This window comes from Gymnoscopelus microlampas (genome assembly GCF_963454915.1).
Source record: "Gymnoscopelus microlampas genome assembly, chromosome: 13".
Taxonomy (NCBI): Eukaryota; Metazoa; Chordata; class Actinopteri; order Myctophiformes; family Myctophidae; genus Gymnoscopelus; species Gymnoscopelus microlampas.
In genome coordinates this window covers 31,842,288-31,867,661 of record NC_139950.1, presented here as the reverse complement: position 1 = coordinate 31,867,661, position 25,374 = coordinate 31,842,288, and the positions used below count along the sequence as shown (strand labels likewise).

The 25,374-nt window shown below is 44.1% G+C and overlaps 2 protein-coding genes across 2 annotated transcripts in view; one reads left to right on the top strand and one right to left on the bottom strand.

Moving 5' to 3' along the window:
• Positions 1-25,374, top strand: part of rgs17 (regulator of G protein signaling 17) — a 385,251-nt gene that overhangs the window by 278,401 nt on the left and 81,476 nt on the right. The gene's annotated exons all lie outside the window — the stretch shown is intronic.
• The window catches only part of LOC311058622 (inactive phospholipase D5-like), a gene marked incomplete at both ends in the record, with an annotated part of 94,704 nt that overhangs the window by 17,417 nt on the left and 51,913 nt on the right, over positions 1-25,374 (bottom strand). Inside the window, one exon of the mRNA XM_084076083.1 lies at positions 9,421-9,557. Within this exon, the coding sequence (XP_083932209.1) occupies positions 9,421-9,557 (137 nt within the window). The remainder of the gene's footprint in view (positions 1-9,420; positions 9,558-25,374) is intronic.

Genomic DNA, 25,374 nt, shown 5'->3' with positions numbered 1-25,374 from the left:
AAGACACGCTAGTTAGGTTATAGAATGTGACTGCTCAGTAATACAGAATTCACAGTGTTTAATTCCCGCTTACCAGGGTGCCTGAAAATGCTGAGGAATAGGGAAAACATAATGGCTGACTGTGGGAGCCCAATAACTGTCGCCAAACACAACCGGGTTATTACCACCATGCAGCTTAAATGCTCACTACGTTTTATATCAGTCTGGATTGCCATCGATTCATGAGATGAGCACTGAGAGAGCACAAGACAAGTGCTCAGTGAACTGTTGAACTCTATAGATGTAGATGCATGCTCTCCTCTACTATAGTGTAGTAGTCTTGGCGGTGGCTGACTGAAGCCTAATTTACATTACAACATTGATCGCCAACAATAAGTGATGTTTAAGCGAAAGATGCCATGCGTCGTGTCATGTTTTGGCATGCAATACTGTCACGCGACAAAGTGTAAAATAGACTTTACTATCTGCCATAGAAACCTTCAGATACCGTATACGGTACCTTAATGTCATGGTGAGCTGAATGTAAAAGATTTTCCATGAGGTGGCGGGGGAGCGTGGGAGGTGAACTCAAAGAACTCAATCTGACTGGTTTTCCAATCATACTGTAATACACAGCATTTCAGGTTGAGGTTTTTTAATCTGATTGATTTTGTATTTTTTAAGGGAAAAAAAAGAAAAGAAACATCAGAAGCATTGGAATGTGGCTCCATGATATAGACATTCAGTGGACAACAGAGCAGTCCAGCACACACAACTGGGTAGCTTGGCTGGCCGATCAGTGGCAGGTTACACCAAAATCATATTCAGATGGATCGCAGGGTCAGCCGAAGTGTAACACCCATGAAACAGGAAGAGGTTGAATATTTGCCACACACTCAAGGGCACAGTGGCAGCAGTGGGCCACCGTAGGTAATAATGCACTGGCAAACTATAAGCCCTGCAGTTGCCAGCACACAGCATGAATATGTATTGTTGGTGACGTTAAAGCTTAGCTAGTTTCTGGAGTCCAGCCATCAATCAAGCTGCTGGAATAATGTTCCCTCTGATCAACGCACAATTACAAATAAAACCTCATAAACGTAATTAACATGGGAGTGAAGAAGGCTAAGATGGGATGAAAAAAAGAAAAGTTGAGTCCTTGTCATTTGTATTGCATGCATACGTCTGTACTTTACAAAATTGTGCAGCCCACGTAAATGTTTAGTGAGGTTTAAAATTCAGGATAATCCAACTTGTTTGAGAGAAATCACATAAGCATGGCCGAGTTTTTCCAATTTTCTGTCGACAGTGTTTAACAGCCATATAGCCATATCTAAACAGCAAACAAACATTACATCCCTCTTTACCTTTATTTGGAGAACCACGTGACAAAAGAATGGGTCCATTGGAGGTGCAAAAAAAAGGCAAGTGTATTCAACCTGTGTCAGTAATTGTATGGAAGTTAGACATGGGCCCTGCGGGTGCACAAAAAGAGAAGCTGGACAGAGCGGAGATAAGGATGATTTGATGGATGTGTGGCGTGTCACTGAGGGAGAGAAAGACGAGTGCAGAAATGAGACCGAGGATGGGAGTGGAGGCGATAGCAGATGTGGTGAGGAGAGGCAGACTGAGATGGTACAGACCCGTTGTACGGAAGGAAGCTAATGGCTGGGTGAAGAAGTCATGTTGATGGGCTTAGAGGGGACAAGACCCACTGGCCGGCCAAAATAGACCTGGCAGATGACTGTGTCGGCAGACAGGACAGTGATCAGCATTGACCAGGAGATGGCCATGGACCATACCCGGTGGCAGAACGCCATAGCGAGGACCCAGTCCAACCCAATGGCGCCTGGAAAGAGCACTTTAAACAGATGTTGTACGTACTGTAGACTGTATAGGGCACACAGATGCAATAAAAACAGTCACTTTTGATTAGACCCACGTTTTTAGTACTGTGCCAAATGTACCTGTTACGCAGCTGTGCCAAATTTCCGAACTCATCAATTGCACTGACAATGAATGTTAGCACTACCTCAAACCAGTGGCCTATAGAGTCTAAAAGCCATGCTAGTGGGCTCTTGAGATCGTGTTACTCACAGCTTCTGCACATTTGATTTTGAGACAGCTTGAGTACAAGTGGACATTATTACCAAAGGGTGGTCCTAGAGGAAAGATTATGGTGTTACAAAAATGTGTAGGGTTCATCCTCCAGGGAGCATGATTGTGCAAAGCAAATTCTACGGCAAACCAGCCAGAACTTTTAGTATACTAACTATATAGTATAGTTACATTTAGAGAAGCCAATTCTTTTTACCCCCTTTTACTCCCCAATTTAGTTGTTATACCAATTAATTCCTCCCCACACACGTTTCTGTGTGGTCTGAAATAGGTGTGCAATTCAGCTGTTAATGAGGGCAGCTGCATAAGGGGAAATAAACTACATCCTTGTGGGTAGTTGTTAGAACACAAAAAACTGTGAAGAGGATCAGCCCAGGTTAGAGGGTTTGGGTATAAAGCAAGAGAGGCGAGGTTGAGATAGTTTGGACATGTGCGGAGAAGGGATGAGGGGTACATTGGGTTGGGAGAATGACGCTGAATATGGAACTGCCATGCAGGCAAGAGGAGAAGAGGAAGGCCAAAGATGAGGTTTATGGATGTGGTGAGAGAGGACATGGAGTCACCAAGGAAGACACAGAAAACAGAATCAGATGGAAACACATGAGCCACTGTGGCGACCCCTGGTGCATGGGAATTAGCAGAAAGAAGAAGACGACAGATTTGATAAGATTACAAAGAAGACTGGAGCAGCGAGAGTTTATCCTGCTTTACTCTGAAAGACTAGAAAAGTGAAATCTAGGACAGGTCTTAGCTATGGCAGAACAACATAAACAGAACAATGAATGAAAAAAAAGAGTGTAAATGAACAACAGGGGAGGAGGGATAAGCAGAGGGGAGGAAATAAAAAGACGTGAGGTAATCTATATTCCTATAGCCCTATCCCCTTGGTAATGTATATTCGGCTCGGTGATGAATGGTGATTTAGAATAGTTTTGAACACTCAAGCAGATCTGAGGTCTCGGGATTAAAAGCCAAAGAGAAACAAAGGAGATCTTTTTTTTCTGCTTGCAAGAGGTTCATCCATTACTCCAGTCTTTGGTGTCCACCTCCCCTCTCATTAACCCTACTGTGCATTCATCTGTATGTACCACTGCTGATGGTGCAGACTTTATGGAATTTGTGTTTAAATGTAGCCTATGCCTCTGTGTGTGTGTGTGTGTGTGTGTGTGTGTGTGTGTGTGTGTGTGTGTGTGTGTGTGTGTGTGTGTGTGTGTGTGTGTGTGTGTGTGTGTGTGTGTGTGTGTGTGTGTGTGTGTGTGTGTGTGTGTGTGTGTGTGCGTGTAAATGAATGAATGATGATGGATTATCTTCCTGCTCACTATCTGCTAGACTAATAATTGGTCATGTTGTCGTTCCACTTTCTTTTTCCTCATGATACACACACACACACACACACACACACACACACACACACACACACACACACACACACACACACACACACACACACACACACACACACACACACACACACACACACACACACACACACACACACACACACACACACACACACAATACTAAAAAGCTGAAAACGCTGCTTTGCGCCACGTTATCGGCATGTACGACAAAATTATTGCCCCACAAAGCAACATGTTGATCAGCGGCTCTCTCGCTCTCTCTCCCAGAATGCCTCCATAGATCATCTACTACACCCCCTGAGAATAAGGTCTTTTAGAATGCTAATGGCAGGCAAACACACCCATTGTAATATACTGAATACATAAACATGAAATACAGCACAAATTGCAATATATAAAAGTCACTGCAGTGTATTATGTTAATGTGATGATCAACTACATGTATTTGCATGTGCTAGAGGTCTAGAATAATACTTGCAGCAATTATGGAACATGTTCAGCATACAGTGCAAGCCCCCAGAACCCAGTGGTTGCATTGAAGTGCATTGGACATGCTGGCCATTCATAGGTACTGCAGCTCAAAACGGCTGGGGCCACTGTACACGAGTGAGCGAAAACGGTTTCGACCAATGGGCTTGACTCACGAGCTTGAGCACGGGGCTGCACACCGAGGTGACGCAAAACGCAAAACGTGTCGCAGAAGCCCCAAATAGGCCCCGCCCGTCACATTTCCTAACCTGGAAGAAGGGGTGATTTCGGCCCATGCGCTGGGTGAGCAACTCAATGCAAGTGGATGGGAGGGGATATCCGGTGCCCTCTCTATTATTTTTAACTCTATGATACAGTGTGGCAGAGGCAGCATCTGACAGACATCTGACAATTATCTCAGGTGTAAAGGGTGGTGGTGGGGGTGATATTGCAGTGGCTTTTTTGCTCTGTGTATGGCTCATTTTGAAGATAAATGCAGAGTATTAAGTTGTTTAAAAAATGAATTTAAATACTGTAGCCTATAATGAGCACAATGGTGTATGTTTACAATACATGCACATCACCTATGAGCTGCAGGTACAGTAAATAGTAGAAAAGTGTGCTCCTTGGAGTGCAGATCTCCACCAGGCTGGGTTGCCTACCCAGGGCTGTGTCAGGCATGGGGTGCTGAAGGAAGCTGCGAGGGAAATAAGAGTCTGACAGACTCTGCAACTTTTCACTCCATAGAGGCCCCTCAACATATGATTGCAATTTGGGTATGATTGAGTGTTGTGTTCTAAGGCTGATTTGAAAAGTTTGGCTTACTACTGGGAATGTGCATGCTAAGTTTCACGCTGATCGGTCCAGCAGTGTCCAAGACGGACGGACAGACGGACACACAGACGAGGCGAAAACATAATCTCCGACTACTGGCCTTTTGGCCTGACGGGATAATACATCTACAGCTGGTGACATGGGGGGTGTAGAATACAATGACAGCACAGAGACTACAGATTATGGGTACATTCAGCCAGCTCTGCCAACCCTTGGCCTATTTGATTCCTTCCCAGCTGCACAGTGTGGATCAATATAAACTCCCTTCTCAGCCACCTGACACCAGGCTATTAGACATGTACAACAGCCATCCATTAGAATAGCATTTAGATTTTTATCAGATGAGATGTGTTGTATTCACTCCAGACATGGAAACCAGTATCATACACGTGCTGCAACAAAATAAAACAGCAAGCCTAAGAGCCAATATGAAACCTGAAAATCAATTAAAAGGGTGTGCGTCATGATATTCTATTCTAGCCTATTCAAAGTAATCACTTTAGATTAAGGTCACCCACAGTGAAAAAATGAAATATCTTTGAGGATGTGGCCAGAGCTTCTTAAATTCATTTTTGGCTTGAATTTTAAATGCCAGTCAACATCCTGTGATACTGTTGTGAGTCAGGAAGTCATCAAAAATTACTCTCCCCATGTGTCATCATAGGGCTTCGATGGCAACAGCCCAACAGGAGGCCTGCACTCGTTATTATCACCCGCTCCAGATGATTCATGTCTCTCTGGAGGAAGAAAATGATTAAAAGGGCAATCTGAATTACAAAAACACTAACCGCCTGTGACATTTATACATCACAAAATCCCAAACAATCAAACCAGGCTGGCTAAAGGGCACAGCAGAGCAGCTGAATGAATCAGTACCATGCTGTACAAAGGCAGGGTAGGTTATCAATCTACTGTAACCTGCGGACTCAATGAAAATAAAGTTGGATTTCATATTCAAACAGGGATCATTTTTCAAAGTCTGAACACTCTTGATTTGATAAATGACCATGCCTCGATAAAGCTGCACAGGCAATTCACTCTTCATGTTACAAATGCAGGAATTTGAAAATACATGAGCATTGAGCAAGCGGCACTTCCTGAACTTGACATTAATTTCAGCCAATGTACGTTTTGATTCTGACCAAAATGGATGACAAATTCAGGTCTGTCTGCCTTTCACACTTTCCTCAATCTTGTGTTTATCTCATTCCATCCCCAAATCTACCTTCTTTCCCCCCCATTCCTGCCACTTCTGAAAATAGGACCACAACCTGCAGCGGAGGAGGCCAGGCAGAGCCCATCCACCGATTGGTTGTGATATCACCCTGACAACCAACAACAACCAATAAAACCCACGGCTGACTCGGCTGACTGTCCATCTGAGCTATAGGATCTATCCTAAACTACGGTCTCCTGGAGATGGGACCATAAACTCAAGTCAGGCTGTGCTCACAACAAAACTGTGTCCTTGTATTTTAGTTATAAAAAAAGTCTTGTTGAGAGCAAAATGAATGGCTCAAGGTGAGGCTAATGCTTTACAAAGGAATCCCCTTATCTGATTGACCATCTTGTCAGCGTCTGATAGCCTAGTCAAGTGAAAGTAAATTAAATTCGCTCTGGTCAAACCCCATTCAGCAGTTGATTCATTCTGCAGTGGCCTTATAAATAAAACCAGCAGCTACATTATGTCTTAGTGTTCGTCAGTAGAGTTGCAGCTTAATTCCATACATTGCATTTATTAGATACATACACAACCACAGTAGACACAATGCATTTTCGTAGAGTATTTTCAGTGCTCCTTGCGTAAGTACTCTTCCATAATTAATTGCACGACATGGGTCAGCTGTTTTAACTAAAAGTTCTGGCAGAAAACGTGTATTTAGTCAAATATCTCCACTTTTCCATGATATTCACTCGGACAACATTCTCTGCGTGATGAGATGACATTCATAGCAGCAGCAAAAACATGTAAACTTCCTTCAATGAACGCATACAGTATAGGCTATGGATGGGACACACAAAAATTGACAGGTGCATCGTGGTTGGTACGGGATCACACGATAATAACAATTATAATGCTGCCGAGATAATCTCTCCACAAACATGCATTGAGTGTTCATATGGCTGTGTATGGAAGACCTGCAATAATATCCTGCTGTATTGTAGCCTTATCACTAGAAAAACTATCCGACGTACATCTTGAGTAGCTAATGCTGGTGATTGTACAGTGGGAAATTAGACTGGAGCAAGCGTCAGATAAATTATATAAGTTGTAGTTGTAACTAAACTATTCACATGAATCACATACATTTGCTCCCCCACTTCTAAAAGTAGCGCTACAACACTGCAGCCAAGCACCCCTCGTTGCCATACTGCTCAATCGCTCCCTCTCTCTGCACTCTCCGAAGCCTTGGGGTCCTTCACAGAACAGGAGAGAAATCAATTCCAACTTTACAGTTTGGAATTACATTTCACAACCTTCATCGGATGAGAGGGATGTTAGACAGATGGCTCTGCAGGGCTGTTAAGCAGCTGATTTGGTGAGAGAGACAGACAGACAGACAGACAGACAGACAGACAGACAGACAGACAGAGACCCTGAGAGAGAGAGAGATAAAGTGAGAGACCTTGAGGCGAAGGAACTCCAGCCTGAATGTTAAATTGAATGAGGGTTGTGCAGTAGGGAGAGGTGTAGAGCACAGTGCAGACCTGCAGCGTCAGCTGGCCTGGGCCACAACTCACTTCTGTGGTGTTGTGTTGAAACGTTTTGTCTGATGTTCTTACAGTTTAGGCATTTAGCAGACACTCTTATTGAGAGCAGGTTACAAATGAGGAAAGTCAGAGTAAGCGGCATGCACATTTGTCAAACAACAATTCTTCAAATGCAAACTGATCTTGAGGAACACTGTTAATTCATCTCAATTAATTCACCATGTTTTAGGGAACATTCAGAATCTTATTGAATTGGGCAGCAAAGTGGTGCAGAAGTAAAGTTCCTGCCGTCAACCATGGAGACTATGTTTCGATTCCTCTAGTGTCTAGTGCTTCTCAAAGTGGGGTCCAGGGGTCCCCAGCAATTAGTTAATATAATGGTGAAACTCTTCACTGTCAGTTGAAAAGAACTGGCTGGCGACTTCATGTGCATCAGACAAGAAGTGGTTGTCTAAACATTCCCCAGAACAAACAGTAAGTGTTGCCAGTGACAGTGACAGTTGTCAGTGTAGAAACATTAGCAACAACTAAAGACTAAACAGGTGATAAAAAAATTATCTTAAATATTCCTTGCATTGCAGGGAAATTGGCCAGGCAATGTCAGCAGCATGACGTTTCAAGGTTTAAATAAATAAATAGCAACAGGCCTCCTGCAGTGACAACATGGTTTCCATGGTGATTATAGAAAAATATGGCTAGACTGTCTAGACTCGAGGGAGTGTGGTGCCCTCTATTGAGTAGTTCGGCTGTGCGGTTGTCCAGAACCGCCAATCCGACCGATATGTCCATAGGCATATATGGATATCCAGTTGTCCAGAACCGCCAATCCAACCGATATGCCCATATATGGGCATGCCAATATATGGGCGTTTTATGCCCATATATGGGCATAAAAGGGACACATGTAGACAGACAGATACAGAGATCTCCATATATGGGCACAAAAGGAACACAGACAAAGCCTGGCAACGCCTGACAAAGCCACATAGCGGCCCTGAACCCCTAGTTGCCTATCGTCAGCAGAATATTGCTGACACACCCACATCAGGACAGGAGAGAGATTTCATTATGTGCCTGCGTGAAATTCAGAGTAAACATTGTGCTGTTGCTGTTTTTTTTTATCCGCCTAGGGCACCAGTTTACTCCCCTCAAACTAAAGAGCTCTGCAATTTTTCTTGACCCGTTGTGAGTTGTACATTGGCTATTTTCAGCACCCGAGACCTTCGTACAACTAACTAAGTATAAATCAGGCTTAAAGCGGTCACAAATCTTTGGTCTGAACTAGGCTGAAAAGCCCAGATAGTAGCCTCCAACACCATGCTGCCCCATACATCCAACTGGACCAAAGTGCTTTGAAACCGACCGACCGTTCAACATTTAATTGCAATCCTATCTCTAGCGGGGCTACAGATGAGAGGCTGCCGGGGAACAATGGGGTTGTGTGAAAATGTTAGTGGTTCTGCAGCTCACCTGCAGTGGTGGAAAAAGTACTCAGATATTTTACTTAAGTAAAAGTATCAATACTGCAATGTAGAAGTACTCTGTTACAAGTAAAAGTCCGGAATTCAAAATTTACTTGAGTAAAAGTACAAAAGTATTGGTATCAAAATGTGCTTGAAGTACTAAAATGTTTGAAAATAGCAGATCTACCATCTCACATCGCGTCGCGATGCGCTATTTTCAAATAGCCTAGGTATAAAATAGGGCTAAAGTGGTTAATGTATATTTCATAATGTAATAATTTATATCTGCAAAGTAAATAGTAAATAATTTTTCAAATAATTGTAGTGGAGTAAAAGTACAATATTTTCTTTTTATTTAGATATAGTGGAGTAGAAGTAAAAGTATAGACAATTGGAAATACGCCAGTAAAGTAAAAGCACCTCAAAATTGTACTTAAGTACAGTACTTGAGTACATGTACTTAGTTACTTTACACCACAGCTCACCTGCAGGTCCTCCTACAGTTCTCCTCTGTGATCCCGTCCTCGTCCTCGCCCCAGAAGTCCACGGACGAGAAGATGAGTGCCGTCAGAACGGCGAAGCAGCACACCAAGGCGAAGATCACAATGCACTTCTGCTGAGACTGCAAGGAGAGAGAGGGAATGGAGGGGGAGGGGGGGGGGGCAACAGCATTGATTTTCAGGGTTTATTTTCTACTCACCTTCGCCACAAACAGAACAAGGCCAAAGGGCCCCAACCTTAACTCCTAGTGTCCCAGCTGCTGACGTTTGAACTAATGCACAGCTCAGCACATTGATGCATGATAGCGAGGAGAAAAGTACAATAGCTCGGGAATTTTACAAAAACATAAACCGGCCTTGCTTTCATATGGCCTCATTATGTTTTCAAGCTGTCATTTAAAAGGACAATATGGCAAGTGGGAGGAAGAGAAACTGAGAGGAGGGTCAGGGGACGCAGGAGTGAGGATTGGAGATGGAATAGGAGAATGATAGATTAGGAAAGAGAGAGAAGAGACAGAGGAAGGGAGAGAGTCAGAAAGAAAGCGAGGGAAGCTGGGGGGAGCATGACCGCAAAAGACAGAGAGAAAGTGATGACGACGGAGAGACAGAGAAACTGATTGTATGTCTCATTTGTTTCACAGAACATTTCCTGGCTTGCCTTGCCATCCATGACAGAAGATGTTTAGTCATTCTCTCTCTCTCTCTCTCTCTCTCTCTCTCTCTCTCTCTCTCTCTCTCTCTCTCTCTCTCTCTCTCTCTCTCTCTCTCTCTCTCTCTCTCTCTCTCAGCACACCCAGCTGCAGCAGGGAAATCACTAAACCCATATTTTGCTATTTAAGTCTTAATTTTAGTTAACATGGGTCACATTTGGGTCAAGTACAGATGGTCCTATATCAGACAGGACGTGAGGGTCACCCCGATCCAGACGGACAGTCAGCATGTGAAGGAGATGACCTCACAGCTGTTCCCCAACCAACAACTCAGCTTAAAATCTGTATAAGATAATGAGTATGTCGCCCACACAACCTGTTCATGGGTGTTCATGGGTCAATGTTCACTAATGATGAATGATGCATTTCAAATGGGATTTGTTTGTTCATTGAGTACATCTACCATAATATCTGTATGTAGGCTACTTCGCAAAACAGCACAACATTTGACCATGGTTTGAGTGTATCGGGATGCAATTACGGGAAAGAAAATAGTGTCATGGGCTCATCTCACAAACAACCCCTCTGGGTGCAAAAAACAGCTTCTGAGTCTCTGTGAAATACAGTCAGGATCCATTATTGATGAGTGAGAAATTGCTGCTGTGTCCTACTGCTATTTCCCTGGGGACCGTTGGACCTTGGAAGGACTCGATTCCACAAACGGCGCAAACACCTGCCTTCTAAACACAAGTGCTGTGGGTTTAATATCTGCCTCAACTAAACTGGAAAATGGAACAATGGAAGCAAATGCTACAGCATGCCATAAGCTCCTGTCAAATTCAGTTCAGTGACCATAACAACTGATGCTTTCAGTATACAGTATGTGACTTCATGTGAATTCATTTTCCAACTTTGACACAAAAGACCAACCGTACATACAAATGCCATTTGGGGATTCTTCAATACCATCACTAAAGCACATTTAAGAATCGAAGTGGGCTTTCCAATCATCAATTCAACTGCTGCACACTGTGTAAGAGGCTGTATGACTTGTGTTACTGCGAACTGGAACGTCAGATTTAGAGCTGTTGAGATCCTGTTAAGATCATTCTGAACCCTGACAAATCCCTATATTTATCTAGGACAGGCTGGGATTCCTGGCTGTGTGAGAGATGTGCGAGCTCCTAAATGGAAGATCACAGCCATACATAATATTCAGATCAGATCTTTATTTCCATGCTACTGTAAATCGAACACATGTTCACTGTGTGACCTCCAGCAAACATAAGCACAGCTGTGCCTCAGCGGGTGCAAGCTGACCCATCCTCATCCTCCATGACTTTGTATCGGTGTGCGAGAAGGTGATGTTAGCCGGGTTCATTTACATGCTCACCATCCGTCTCTGGCAGTTCTCTGATGCACAGCATGGTTTTCAGTCAGCTGACTATGACCCTCACATGATGACACCGTCCCTTTTGCCGTCTGACACCTAAGTTTCACAGGTACTGCATTTCCCATAATTGTGCTGGAGAGGTGGTGAGTCGTGCATCATTAGCCGAGTTCTGGATGTACTCTCATCTTTATCACATTTAGTGGTAAAATTGTATGTTATACCTCAGCATCGAGCCATGAGTCACTGGTTTAAAAATGAAAAACTTTCACTTCATGTGGGTTATACAGTATATCAGACATTATTGTTTCTTATTGAACATCAAAACCTATCCTAAACACACAAGTTGTAATGTAGCTATCTCTGTTATCTGTTAGACAACAATACAGAGTGGGATGTTTGTTTAACCACTTTCAACCTAGTTTCCTTATTTTGGGCATGTCATTATGGGGGAAAATGGAAAAAGCCTAAACTAGAAAAGAGTGTTCCTCGGAGCACAGGTCTCCGCCAGGCCGAGTTGCCTACCCAAACGCTAAATCTGGCACAAGAAGCCGGCCGGGTCTACTGAATTTCGTGAGGTTTGGACAAAATCTGTAGGAATAGTAGCAAAACATTTGTTTTGCAACAACAACAAAAAACGCGGAAAACATGGTGGAAAACTTGTCAGGTGGAAATTGTCTGACCTATATGGTTCAAGAGTAGTAGGCCAAAACATGAATCTGCCTGTTATAGCGCGATTTGAAAAATGTAGGGTGGCATTTATTCCTTGGCCTAGTGGGAATGTGCATATAGAGATACTATGTACCAATTTGCATGATGTACGTGTGGACAAAATCTGTAGGCAAAAATCGCCCCCCCCCTGGTGGTGCTATAACAGGCAGATGTGAACATTTAGGGCAGAGGTTCTGGCCTTCAGGGAGTGTGCGTGCACAGTTTAACGTTGATCGGTCCAATGGTGCCGGAGATTAGCTGTCCACAGACAGACGGACGGACATGGACTCACACACAAACGGACTCACACACACGCGGACGGATGGACAGGGGCGAAAACATAGTCTCTGCCACGCCTTCGGCCTGGCGGAAACAATAATAACTAGAAAAAGTGCTCCTCGGAGCACAGGTCTCCGCCAGGTCAGGTAGGTTATTGTGGTTATATTTGGATAAAATCGGAAGGAGTAATATAAAAAAATGTGTTTTACATAAGTCGGCCTGCTGGTGGCGCTATAAAAGGCAGATGTGAAAAATGCAGGGCAAAGGTTTTTCCTTGACCTCTAGGGAGTGCACATACAAAGTTTTACACAGATTGGTGCAGTTATAGGTACAAACATGAATCGGCCTGTTATAGCGCCACCATGAGGCTGAGATTGCATGCTGTGTTCATGGTTTTAGGCATTTTGTTCAAAACGGAGTACTCCTGCAAACTTTGGAAGCCATTTTGTGTACCGATTTGCGGGATTTTTGGACAAAATCTGTAGGAGTACTGTCAAAAAATATGTTTTGCACAAATTGGCCTGTCCTGGTGGCGCTATAAAAGGCCCATGTGAAAGATTTGGGGCAGAAGTTCGGAATTGGCATCCAGGGAGTGTGTGTGCACAGTTTCGTTGCGATCAAGCCTACGGTGGTGGAGATTAGCTGGTCACAGACGGACGGACGGACGGATGGACGGACGGACGGACGGACAGACAGGGGGTAAAACATACTCTCTCGCCATGCCTTTCGGCCTGGCGGAGACAATAAACAATAATAATAAATATCTACAAGTCACAGCTGACCCAGGGTCGAGGGACAAGAGAGATACAGTTTTCATAGTGTTATTCCTCAACAGCAGATGTGGTGCTAATGTTTGCGGGAAGTAGAATTTGCATGCTCAATGAACGTTTCCAGCAGACAAGAAAGACACAAGGCTCCTGCACAATAATGTATGCATTTGAGTGCAAGTGCGTGGTACGGAATGTGTTTTTCAAGGAAAGGCAGGGACTATATATGGAGAGGTCACACTCAACGTGTGTACCAGGGGCGTGTTAGTGGACACCATACTGTAGCATGGTGTAACAGAAATCGATAGACCTTCAATTACACAAACCCTTCTATCCTACAGTAACGGCAAAATAAATAAATAATAGAGAGCTCAGTGCTCTGTAGACCTATATTAATGGAGCTGAGCCATAAAGTAATCACTCAACTTAAAATTAAATAGATTGTGGTGATTCACTCTAAATACAAGCCATTATTAACCACAAAGCCACAGTATGTACAGTATACAAAAGCGGCACAGCTTATTAAGACCCTTCAGGGAGATTGTGTGAGGAAGGGAGCAGATGACCAGTGAGTTTAATTCAACGTGTTTAATCTGCTTTCCGCAGACAGTACAGAAACACAAACTAGAAAAATGTGCTCCTCTGAGCACAGGTCTCCGCCAGGCCAGGTGGTAGAAGTCAATCTTAGCCATTCAGGACGAAATATGAAAAATCGGACAGGTCCGTCTTGATGACATGACTATAGGCATGTAACGATACATTGTTACATGCCTACATGACTATAGAGATAATGTGTCCCGATTTGCGTGATGTTTGGACAAAATCTGTAAGAATAATAGCAAAATGTGTAGAACTTGAACTTGCTGGCCACAGTATCACTGTTAACACAGGATAAGACAAATATCAGATAGGGCTGACTGACAGCCTTTTAACAGGTTGCAGGCGACCTGTATCAATTTACCAACATGTAATAAACTGCTCCACAATGACACAACCCCCTCCCTCCCAGCACACAACCACACCCCACTACTATAATTCAGCCAATTTCCTTGTGTTACAAGGGATTAAATCAGACCCAGTGTTCTGGTAATTAATCTTCTGAGGTCGCTGATGGCATAGCTGTCTTGCTGAAGAATGAGCACAATGCCAAACTTCATATATTGGTATTCCCCCTTATTTAATCTTCTAGGATGAAAAGAACATTGAGCACTACAACTCCGACCTTGAACACAGTAAAGTCCTCAACATTAATTTAACTCTGAGGGTTAAAAGTTTTATTGTGTGTACTTCGTAGTTGCTTGTACTGTTGGAGTTATAGGAGATTAAGCTTATGAGTTGATTTGTTTTTCCCAAAAAGATTGATGGCAATGACAAAGCAATAATGTTAGGGGTGACTGTTCATTAAGTTACATCAAGAGTGTAAAATGCTCTACCAAAGGGACACATGGCCATGAATCATAATTGATTCAGATTCTGCTCAGAGGCTGTTTGTAAAATGTCCCCAAAGAGCCTCTGTGAAGAGAACAGTGTGCATGGTGTGTGGCACGGTGCCAATCTTACTGTCACGCATGCAAAAACACACAAATGTGAATTACCTCTCTCTTACTGTCACACACCCTCCCAATTAGGCATATTCACACACACACACACACACACACACACACACACACACACACACACACACACTCACTCTTTCTGTTTCCCTCACTTGCTGTACCCATTTCTCAGTCCCATTTCTCAGTCGCATCCCTACCCCCATCCCTCTCACACGCACACGCACGCACGCACGCACGCACGCACGCACACACACACACACACACACACACACACACACACACACACACACACACACACACACACACACACACACACACACACACACACACACACACACACACACACACACACACACACACACACACACACACACACACACACACACACACACACACACACACACACACCTTCACAAGAGGTGAAGGCTGGGCTAGCCGGATGTTTATATAAGTTGGCGCATTCTACCGGCAGTGGCTCAGGAGGTAGAGTGGGCTGCCTGGAAGCCGGAAGGTTCCCTCCTGGCTGCATGTTGAAGTGTCCTTGAGCAGCACTCTGAACCCCCTGCTCCCAATGAGCAATGAGCCTTGCATGGTCGCCTCCGCCATCTATGTGTGAATGTGTACCGCATAAGACGTAATGTGTCATAGTTTTCTGCCATTGCGGTGCAGTGTGTGATTGGATGAATGTGAAGTACAGTACATTGCAAAACACATTTGGGTTGTCGGAAAGAATACAAAAAGTGCTGTATAAGTTAAATTCTGTCCATTCATTGCCATCCATTTACCTATCTGTCAGCTAGATGGAAACCTATTTGCTTTAAATAGTTTTTGTGGACACTGGACAGTGGTAACAATGTCAATTAGATAGAATAGGCTACATTTTCTAAATATCCCAAGTTATGTCCCACCGCAAGGTAACCCGCTGCATTGTTTAGTTTTCAAATACAGTGGGACAATTTAATTACCAAAGTAAACTAGCAAAGCGGATGATACAGAAGTAATGGCTCCCTACAGCATCGTGAAAGCACTGATAAAAGCAAATTTAAAAGCTGGCGTATAAGCTGATAAGATTGCTCCACAGTATATATAGCAGGAGAAAGCTGAATGCCAGGGGCCCAATTAGCCAGCAGGATCATTCGTTTCAACTCCTCTGTCAAGTCGTGGGGTGAATCAGGAGCCCTGCTGCTCAGATATGGGGGTTTTGAACACCACAACGACGCCACAGAGAGACGAGATGGTGAATGTCAACAACAATATTCTGTCTCATTTAACTAGAGCCTTCTGAGATGCAGACGCTACAACAAGAAAGGGAGAGTAAAACAAGGGAAAGAACGGTATTGGAAGGACATAGGGAGCAGCACAGGCATGGTGAGAGACCGTGTTTCATCTGAGTGAACAGGCTTGTCTTTAGTGAGGCCAAGTTTCCACTCTGTGCAGACAGCCGGTGGCAAGACAAGACGATGGGAAGGGAGGAGGCTGAAGGGGCAGCAATAATTCTACTACCATAAAATTGAAGATATCCTGTCTGTCTGCATCCATTTTCTCCTCAATGGGTTGGCCAATTGATCATTGCACATGGGCATTGAGCCCATTATGCATGGAGGGACTGATGAAGCTGATATTTAAACTTTTTTCTTTTTTTTATTCATTCATTCATTTATTTCAAGCTGTTTTTAATCATTGGAAAAAAGGTTTAAGCAACAGTCGCAGTTGGGGCACGTGCATACCTGCGTATGGAGTAGCTGCATAAGCATTTCTGTCGTTGTACTAGACACAGTTTGTAGAAGAAAAAAATCACACCTGTGTGAAGGTAGCGGCGCCTTTGATATATTTTGTCATAGATATGTGTTTCTACTAGAGAAACAATATTAAGGCTTCCAGTGGCACTAAATAGTGCCATTGGAAGCGAATCACCAAATGCATTCCAAGGTAAGTGGCAAAAACTGATCTGTCATAGCTGATAGAGTGGGGTAACATAGTGATGTCATGAATAGTGACCAATCAGAACGTTGACGGACCTGACCAATCAGAACGTTGACGGACCTGACCAATCAGAACCTTGGCGAGCCTGACCAATCAGAACGTTGACGGACCTGACCAATCAGAACCTTGGCGAGCCTGACCAATCAGAACGTTGACGGACCTGACCAATCAGAACCTTGGCGAGCCTGACCAATCAGAACGTTGACGGACCTGACCAATCAGAACCTTGGCGAGCCTGACCAATCAGAACGTTGACGGACCTGACCAATCAGAACCTTGGCGAGCCTGACCAATCAGAACGTTGACGCAAAAGCCAGGTATAGAGGGCTAATATCCGCTCTATACCTAAAGGTATAGAGCGGCTAGCGCCGCTAAAAAGATTGGGTCGCGTCTAAGGCATTGATGCTTGTGATACGTCTGCTAATCAACTATTGAAGCAGCCAATACAGCCATACTGTAGTGTACCGGATAATAGTATTATAACACTCCGCTTCTAACAACGCTGGCCTCTTGGGGTTTATTGCTTTAACGAAACATTATCAAGTCATCGTTGTCTTTGCTAGTTCATGAGTTATAGCCTACATTAATTTAACCCTTTGAAATTAGTAACTTTAACTCATTTGTAAAAGGTACTAAATGCATTTTTAAGACCAAATTAATAATGAATAGAACTTACAGTTTGTTTACGATCTATTAACAGCTTACATGGGAGGTCATTAATAATAATGAGCCAACAAGGGCTTTTAACAGCATGGGCCCAAAGTGAATTCGTAGTGAATTTGTATTTACCACCCCCGCTCCTTCTCTATCTCTTTCTCTTGTAATTATTAGGTATTAAAAAGGTCTTAAAAGTCCTTAGATTGTCACTTCACTGTCATCTGGCGACCCCCCCAGAATCATGCGGGGACACCCTGGGGATCCCAATCCACAGGTTTAGAACAAGTGGTCTACACACTCCCCAGACAAAGTAGGGGCTGGCTGTGACAAGGACTGGAATTAATTGGCAATGACTAAATTGGGGAGAAAACAATATAACAACAACTACTACTACTACAGTACAACAACAACAAAACAGTACAAACAAAAACCCTTCATGCTAATTAACAGTGAGTCAACCTGTGGACTGTCAAATTAACAGCATGTCAAGTGCTGCATGAGTATTGGAGATAATGGTGTGTGTTATACTGTATGTGTTCCATTTCAATCTTGTTTCCAGAGCTTCTGGTGTCTGCTACAAGTTTCAAGTTTCACAGATAGAGTAAATGCAACAGGCCTGAAGGAAGTTGGCTCCATCAGGGTTCTTGCCTTCTTTCCTATGTAAGTTGATTTCCGGTCAACCCTGGCAATGCAGGGTGGTTCCACTCAGGATTTTGCTGGATGTGACAGTGCAATCACTTCCTTAAATAGATGATATACAGTAAATGTATTTTTGTGATGTTTGGAAGATCTCTGAAAGCTATTAATATATGATTGACTAAATTCAGCGTAGCGATAGTTCATGTAGGCACGGAAGGCAGGAGGTTCACTTTCCCCGGACCCCCCCCCCCATTCTTTTGTTAACAAGCTAATTCATACGTACTCCCACAATTCAGTACGTTCTCATTCGCTACAAGCCACCTCACTCACGCCCTCATTCCCCACAGTGCAACACTGGCGCTTCATTGTCTAGTGTTCATTGTCGAGTATGTTTTGCCCCCTGCCCGTCCGTGTGTCCGTCCTTCTGTCTGTGAGCAGCTAATCTCCGCCACCGTTGGCCCAGACGCTGCGAAACTGCACACACACACTCCCTGGATGCCACAGCAGAACCTCTGCCCCACATTTTTCAGATCAGCGTGTCATAGCGCCACCATGAGGCCGACTTTTGCAAAACACATTTTTGGATATTACTCCTACAGATTTTGTCCAAACAACACACAAATCGGTACACAATATCTCTATAGTCATCTGATCAACACGGATCTGTCCGATTTTCCATATTCTATCCTGATTGGCTAAGATTGGCTTCCAAACTTTGCAGGATTGGTTTGTTTTGAACAAAATGCCTCAAATCATGAACGCAGCATGCGATTTCTGTGAAATTATCCACGTAGATTCCCACTTGGCCCAGGAAGAAATGCCACTTGAAAACGTTCACATCAGCCTTATGGTGGCGCTATAACAGGCCGATTCACGTTTTTATCTTTAACTGCACCGATCTGCGTGAAACTTTGCACGCACACTCCCTAGAGGCCAAGAAAAAACCTTTGCCCTGCATTTTTCACATCTGCCTGTTAGAGCGCCACCAGGAGGCTGACTTTTGTAAAACAAATGTTTTCCTCTTGCTCCTTCAGATTCTGTCCAAAAAACACGCAAATCGGTACACAGTATCTCTATAGTCATGTGATCAAGATGGATTTGCATCCTCCTTGCCTAACATTGGCTTTCAAAGTTTGCAGAATAGGTCCGTTTTGAACAAAATTCCTCAAATCATGAACACAGTGTGCGATTTCCGTGAAATTTTGTACGCACATTCCCACTAGGCCGAGGAAGAAATGCCCCCCTTTTCACATTGGCCTGTTATGGCACCACCATCAGGTCTAATTTAGCAAACCACATTTTTGGAACAAAATCATGAATCCAGTGTCCGATTGCTGTGAAAGGCCTAAGAAGAAATGGCACCCTTTTCACATTGGCCTATTATAGCGCCACCAGGAGGCCATAATAACCTACCTGACCTGGCGGAGACTTGTGCTCCGAGGAGCACTTTTTCTAGTTGAAGCAGCCCTCTGTTCATTGTTAATTCTACGTGTTTAGCTGTCCGAGCCGGTTGTCAGCTGTCAGTGTCAAAATTCCTCCACCTCCCCGGCCTCCTCCCTGTGGCATTTAGTTCTTATTGTTGATAGGATGATTTGTGGATTATACTGTGGTTCTATGGATTGTGCTATGATGTGTGGTAGTTTTATTATGCATTGAAGGTTCAATGTTATGTTCATGTAATAACTGTATTTCATGCTCTGCTCGGGCGGTTTATGATTTCAGTGTCATGCTTGCGCAGGTAATCTGTTCTATTACATAAGCAGACAGAGTCCCACTGCCAAACTGAATGCAATATCATTGCAATAAATGGTAAATGGTTAATAAATGGTAAAATGGTTAATCCTGAGCTGAAGTGACTAAATGAAACAGATACATGAGTAAAAGGGGTTCAATTTCAACAACAGTCCTTGTGAAACTTGTGAAAGAGATGTAGTAGCTCAGTGAAATGGTACTGGGCGTGTCAGTGCCCTTTTTCAGTATGGTCTTGCTCCACACATACTGTACATACACACTTGCACGTACATTTCAAGACACACTGATAAGACAGATGGAATCAAGGCAGGAATATTGGAGTATCTGACTTTTTCCACATGCTCTTTTGCCTGCACGTACACGCACATGCATAATATAAAATGCAAAGGCTGCACAACTCCGGCAGTTAATCAATCATTACACACACTACACACTCTAGATATTACACTCGCCAATCAATTAATCCCAGAAAGAAACAAGACAAGGTTCTTGGATCCTCCAGGGACACAGCAGCCGGCAAGAAGCTTTTAGTTTTGAACTATGAATAGACCAGAGATCAGTACTCACTGTGGTAGCTGACCGAGAGGCGATGTGTGGAGCGGTCAATGCTGAATCAGCACCTTGAATAATTCGGGCTGTATCACATTTCTTCAGACCCATCGGTTTTTCAAGTATACAGCAATGTGTGTGTGTGTGTGTGTGTGTGTGTGTGTGTGTGTGTGTGTGTGTGTGTGTGTGTGTGTGTGTGTGTGTGTGTGTGTGTGTGTGTGTGTGTGTGTGTGTGTGTGTGTGTGTGTGTGTGTGATGTATTTTGATATTTGACAATGAGATGTCATTATTCACATCTTGTATTATGCCATTTTCGAAGTCATCTCTCCAAAATCCCCAAATGGGTTGACTATACAGCAACAACCGTTTAAACAATGAAATGGACTTCCTTGACTATTCATCTCTCTTCTGTCAAGGAAAGTGTCTATACACACACTCACACACATAATAAAGAGTTGAGAAGAGTTGCGGTCACTTGGAGCACAGGCCAGGGTGTCATAGGTAAGGGATGGACAGATGACCTGTGTTTGGGATTGAAGCGTGTGGGAAGGGGTTTAGGACTGGATCTTATCGTGGAAGTAGAGGGTGCCATGCTCTTGGTTGCCTTGTAGGTCATTGCTCATTGGAGGAGGCCAGCATCCCAAAGCTAGTGAAGGGAGCACAGAAGTGAGGAGAGCACAGATGACAGGACCAAGGGATCCAGTGTAAAGAGAAAAAAGGATGGGGCCAAGTACTGACCCCTGGGAGACTCCGGTCAAGAGGATAAGGGTAATGAAAGCAAACCTCTCCAAAAAAAGCCGGTAGCGCTGGGACGGCACTCAAATGGACCTATAGGTTCATTTGAGTGCCGTCCCAGTGTTACCAAGGTCAGAAAGTGTGCCAAGGAGAAGCTAGTGGTCAAATGCTGCAGATGGGTCAAGATGGATGAAGTTTAAGGAGTGGGAGTCAACTTCAACATTGTGGAGTGCCTCTTTGTCTGTGAGAAGTGCCGTTTCACTGATTGTGTTAGCCATCATCCATCATATACAGTGATTATGAGCTCCAGTGACTTCCATAGCTCATAATAAAACTGTCCTGAAAGGGTTTCCAAACCCTAAAGAAGTCACCTACAGTATGCATAACATTGGTGAGCATTTCAAGTGGGATATGTGTTTCAGTATGTTGTCAAATAAGCGAGAAGTGGATAGTTGGAAATGGATAGTTTAAAATTGAAAGTGTGTGTGTGTGTGTGTGTGTGTGTGTGTGTGTGTGTGTGTGTGTGTGTGTGTGTGTGTGTGTGTGTGTGCGCGCGAGTGCCTGCGTGCGTGCGTGTGACATTTTGGGAAATAGACCTCCAATTTCCAATAAGCAATTTAATATCTGTCTGCACTCTCTCTTTACTAACTGTCTATAGCTTTCCCTCTCGTTTAAATGACTTCATAACACTAGGCTCAATGTTAAGGGCTGTGAGCTGACTGTGTCATTATCCGTGTCTGTACACTTTGCCTAATGCATAGATATTCAACTGGCGGCCCGCGGGCCACGTGCGGCCCGCGAGGAGCTTCCTTGTGGCCCCTGGCCATATTCCCCAAAAAAAAAAAAAAAAAAAAAAAAGTTTTTTTTTTTTTTTTTTTTCAATTTTCATAATTATTATTTATGTAAATATATGTTCGTTTTTATGTTATCAAAGTTAAAACAGAACAAATTATTTATCCTTCATTAGTTCTTGAAAGGCCATCTTTCATTGGAACTTAACTTAGAACCTTAAATAGAACCGAATGGAATTAGACCGAATTAGACCCGAAAAAAGGTTGATTTATATTGGTCAAATAGAACCGAATTAGACCCGAATTAGACCGAATTAGACCGAATTAGACCCGAAAAAAGGTTGATTTATATTGGTCAAATAGAACCGAATTAGACCCGAATTAGACCGAATTAGACCCGAATTAGACCCGAAAAATTTCGCGCGCGTGCATATGCGCGCACTGTGTGGCCCCCAACTCCAAATTATTTTACAGTTGTGGCCCCCTGCCTAATCTAGTTGAATACCCCTGGCCTAATGGATACTGCGCTAATGATTTTCTGATGATGAGAGATCCTGTGCTGTACGTATACGTTTTAGTTAGCAACAGAACTTCTCTGGGTGCCACTGCCAACGGTATATTCCACTGTGCCTATTAATGGCACACATTTTGAAACAATAATTTCCAGAACCGCATCTTCCTGGCTTACAGTTTATGCTTGCTTCATCTTTCCTACTTTCTATTTTAATAAAGAGTCAGGAGCAGTGCCAACTCTGCTTTCTTTTTTAAGAAGCCCTTCCTGCACTGGGCCCCCTGCTGTGATATCTCTTATGCTGAGGCTTAATGAGAAAAATTTCCCCCGGACATTTGCTGACGTCAAGATGAGATATTACACTGAAATGGCTACCTGGTACCTACCAGGTCTGTGGCCATTCAGCATTTGAACACTTAACTCATTAATAATAAAATAATAAACCCGCACACATGCCTGAGGAAGGTCATCAGTGACCGAAACGTTGCTTCTCTCTCATTAAATGTGCTCCTGTACCGTGCTGTTTAGCAGTGTACGGGTGTATTATTTTATTATTGATGTGCACTTGTTTGCCTACACACCTGCACTTAAACTATACTGTAGGTGTGCGAAAGTTTTTCTCAACAGTTAACACTTAATCTAGAGGTTCTTTCGGCCAGTACTGGAAGTGTCTGGTGGTGATTATTGACAAAAAAGCGACGGCCTAATTGCATGTGACTGACATTCTGTGGACCATGATCAAGTGTTGGCTGTAGCTTTAAAGAGCTATAGCCAAAACATTCAGAAGGGGAACAAAACAACAACACTGATGGATAGAGGTAGACAGCAACCAGTCACTCTGCTCTAGAAAGGCTGAGCAGGCAGGACTTTGTCCTGATGGAAACAGCAAGACAGCAGAGAGACAACTGGATGATGGCTTTGACGGGAATGATGATAAGACTGAGAGGTGATGAAACCAAGAGAGTGTGTGTGTGTGTGTGTGTGTGTGTGTGTGTGTGTGTGTGTGTGTGTGTGTGTGTGTGTGTGTGTGTGTGTGTGTGTGTGTGTGTGTGTGTGTGTGTGTGTGTGTGTGTGTGTGTGTGTGTGTGTGTGCAGAACGATAGGTGAGATAAGAGTACAGTTAAAAAAAGAAAATTAACCACCAGAAATATCCTGATTTTGTTCAGTCTCTGGTCTAGTCTAGCAAAATAACTCACCATCACCCATTACATTACCGAACACTGACCTGCTTTGGGACTGTATACCTAGTTTGTACAAACTGTCCTGAAGGACAAAAAGAGTCATTGGCTGTGAGCTGTTCTTTGTCGTTTTGTCGTGAGACACTCCCTATGGGAAACAGCGCCATCTGGCGATGCAACAGAGCTACACAATACGCTCCCGGGGCCCATTTATTGGGCTAGAGGGTATGTCACGCGACCGGCCATCCCCTCCCCTCAGCGGGAGGGCATAAGAGGCCCCGGTCGTGACGTCAACTTCCTCTTCAGTTCCTCTGTTCGCAGATGATAACATGGCTACACGCTTGTTAAAAACTGAAATCTACATTTATTCGATGATTACTCCACTCTTCAGGACCCAAAGCGAGAAACCAGCTTTAGCCCAAAGCGGAGACTAGGTTAAGTTACCCACGGGTTTTCTCGCTCGACTAAACTCCAGAAAACTAACTTTATTCTACCTCGTGGTGAGCCGGTGTTAGCCCTTAGCTGCTTCTTAGCCTAGCCGCTAGCTTTACTAGCTTAGCTGTTCGGCTACCTCCACAGCGCTAACCCCCTTTCCCGCTGAGCTAACTCCCCGATTAGAGCTGTTAGCCTGGCTTTTTGTGAGCCGACGTTAGCTTTTAGCTGTCCTTAGCCTAGCCGCTAGCTTACTAGCTTAGCTGTTTGGCTACTTCCACAGCGCTAACCCCCTATCCGCTGAGCTAACTCCCCGAATAGAACTGTTAGCCTAGCCTTTTGTCGCTCTTTTCCACGACACTCGAATTGTGTTGTCTCGGTGCCGCGCACGCCTTCTACGCGCTCTCCGGCCCCGAGTCTGTCTGCGAAGCATTCGCCCGGGTCTCTGTGAGGCTGCTTTGTCACAGATACGGCCTGGCTACGGCCTGTGCCGGTAGTTAAGGGGACACCGACGGCTCTCGCTCGGTTCCCCCGAAACCCTCCCACATCCACGGCGCTAACCCCCTTTCCCGCTGAGCTAAACTCCCCGAATAGGGCTGTTAGCCTAACCTTTGGTGAGCAGGCGTTAGCCTTTAGCTGCTTCTTAGCCTAGCCGCTAGCTGCTACTAGCTTGGCCGTTAGACTACATCCGCGGCGCTAACTCTCCTAATGGAGCGGTTAGCTTAACCTTGACCAGCTTAGCTGTTTCGGCTACAGCCATAGCTGTTTTCTTTCACCACGCGATGGCTCGCTACGACCAGGCCAGGGCCTGTACGGGGAACGCCGAAGGTGCTAGCGGTGCTCGCCCAGCACCACCGCGACACTCCCGCCTCCCTACCCCAACTCCAGCTGCCACAAGCGGTGGCCCGCGGTAAACTAGCCCGACCCCCTTCGTGAGCGGAGTACGCGACGCTGACCACCCTGTTCCTCCCAGTGTCTACAGAGCAGAAGCAGGGTAGATTTTTGCACATTCTGTGAGGTCAGTACAATGTATAAATGCCTGTTTTTTGTGCCAATAAAAATTGTTACAAAGAACCAAACCTTGCATTATTCAAACCATGTCGACTTGAGTCCACAATGCTAGGGGAGGCCTCAGTGCTCGTCCTCCTAACACTATTGGATACAACATATTATGCATTCAGCGTCAGTATATTGTGGTACATAATGCCTTTTATTGTGCTAATATGTCTGTCACACTGGTCACATTTAGCATTTTTCGAATCCGGTTGGGATACGATATAATGCTTTTCACTGTCAATATATTGTTTATATTGCCTGTCTTTGTGCCATTTTGGTTGTAATTTCACCACACCCTGCATG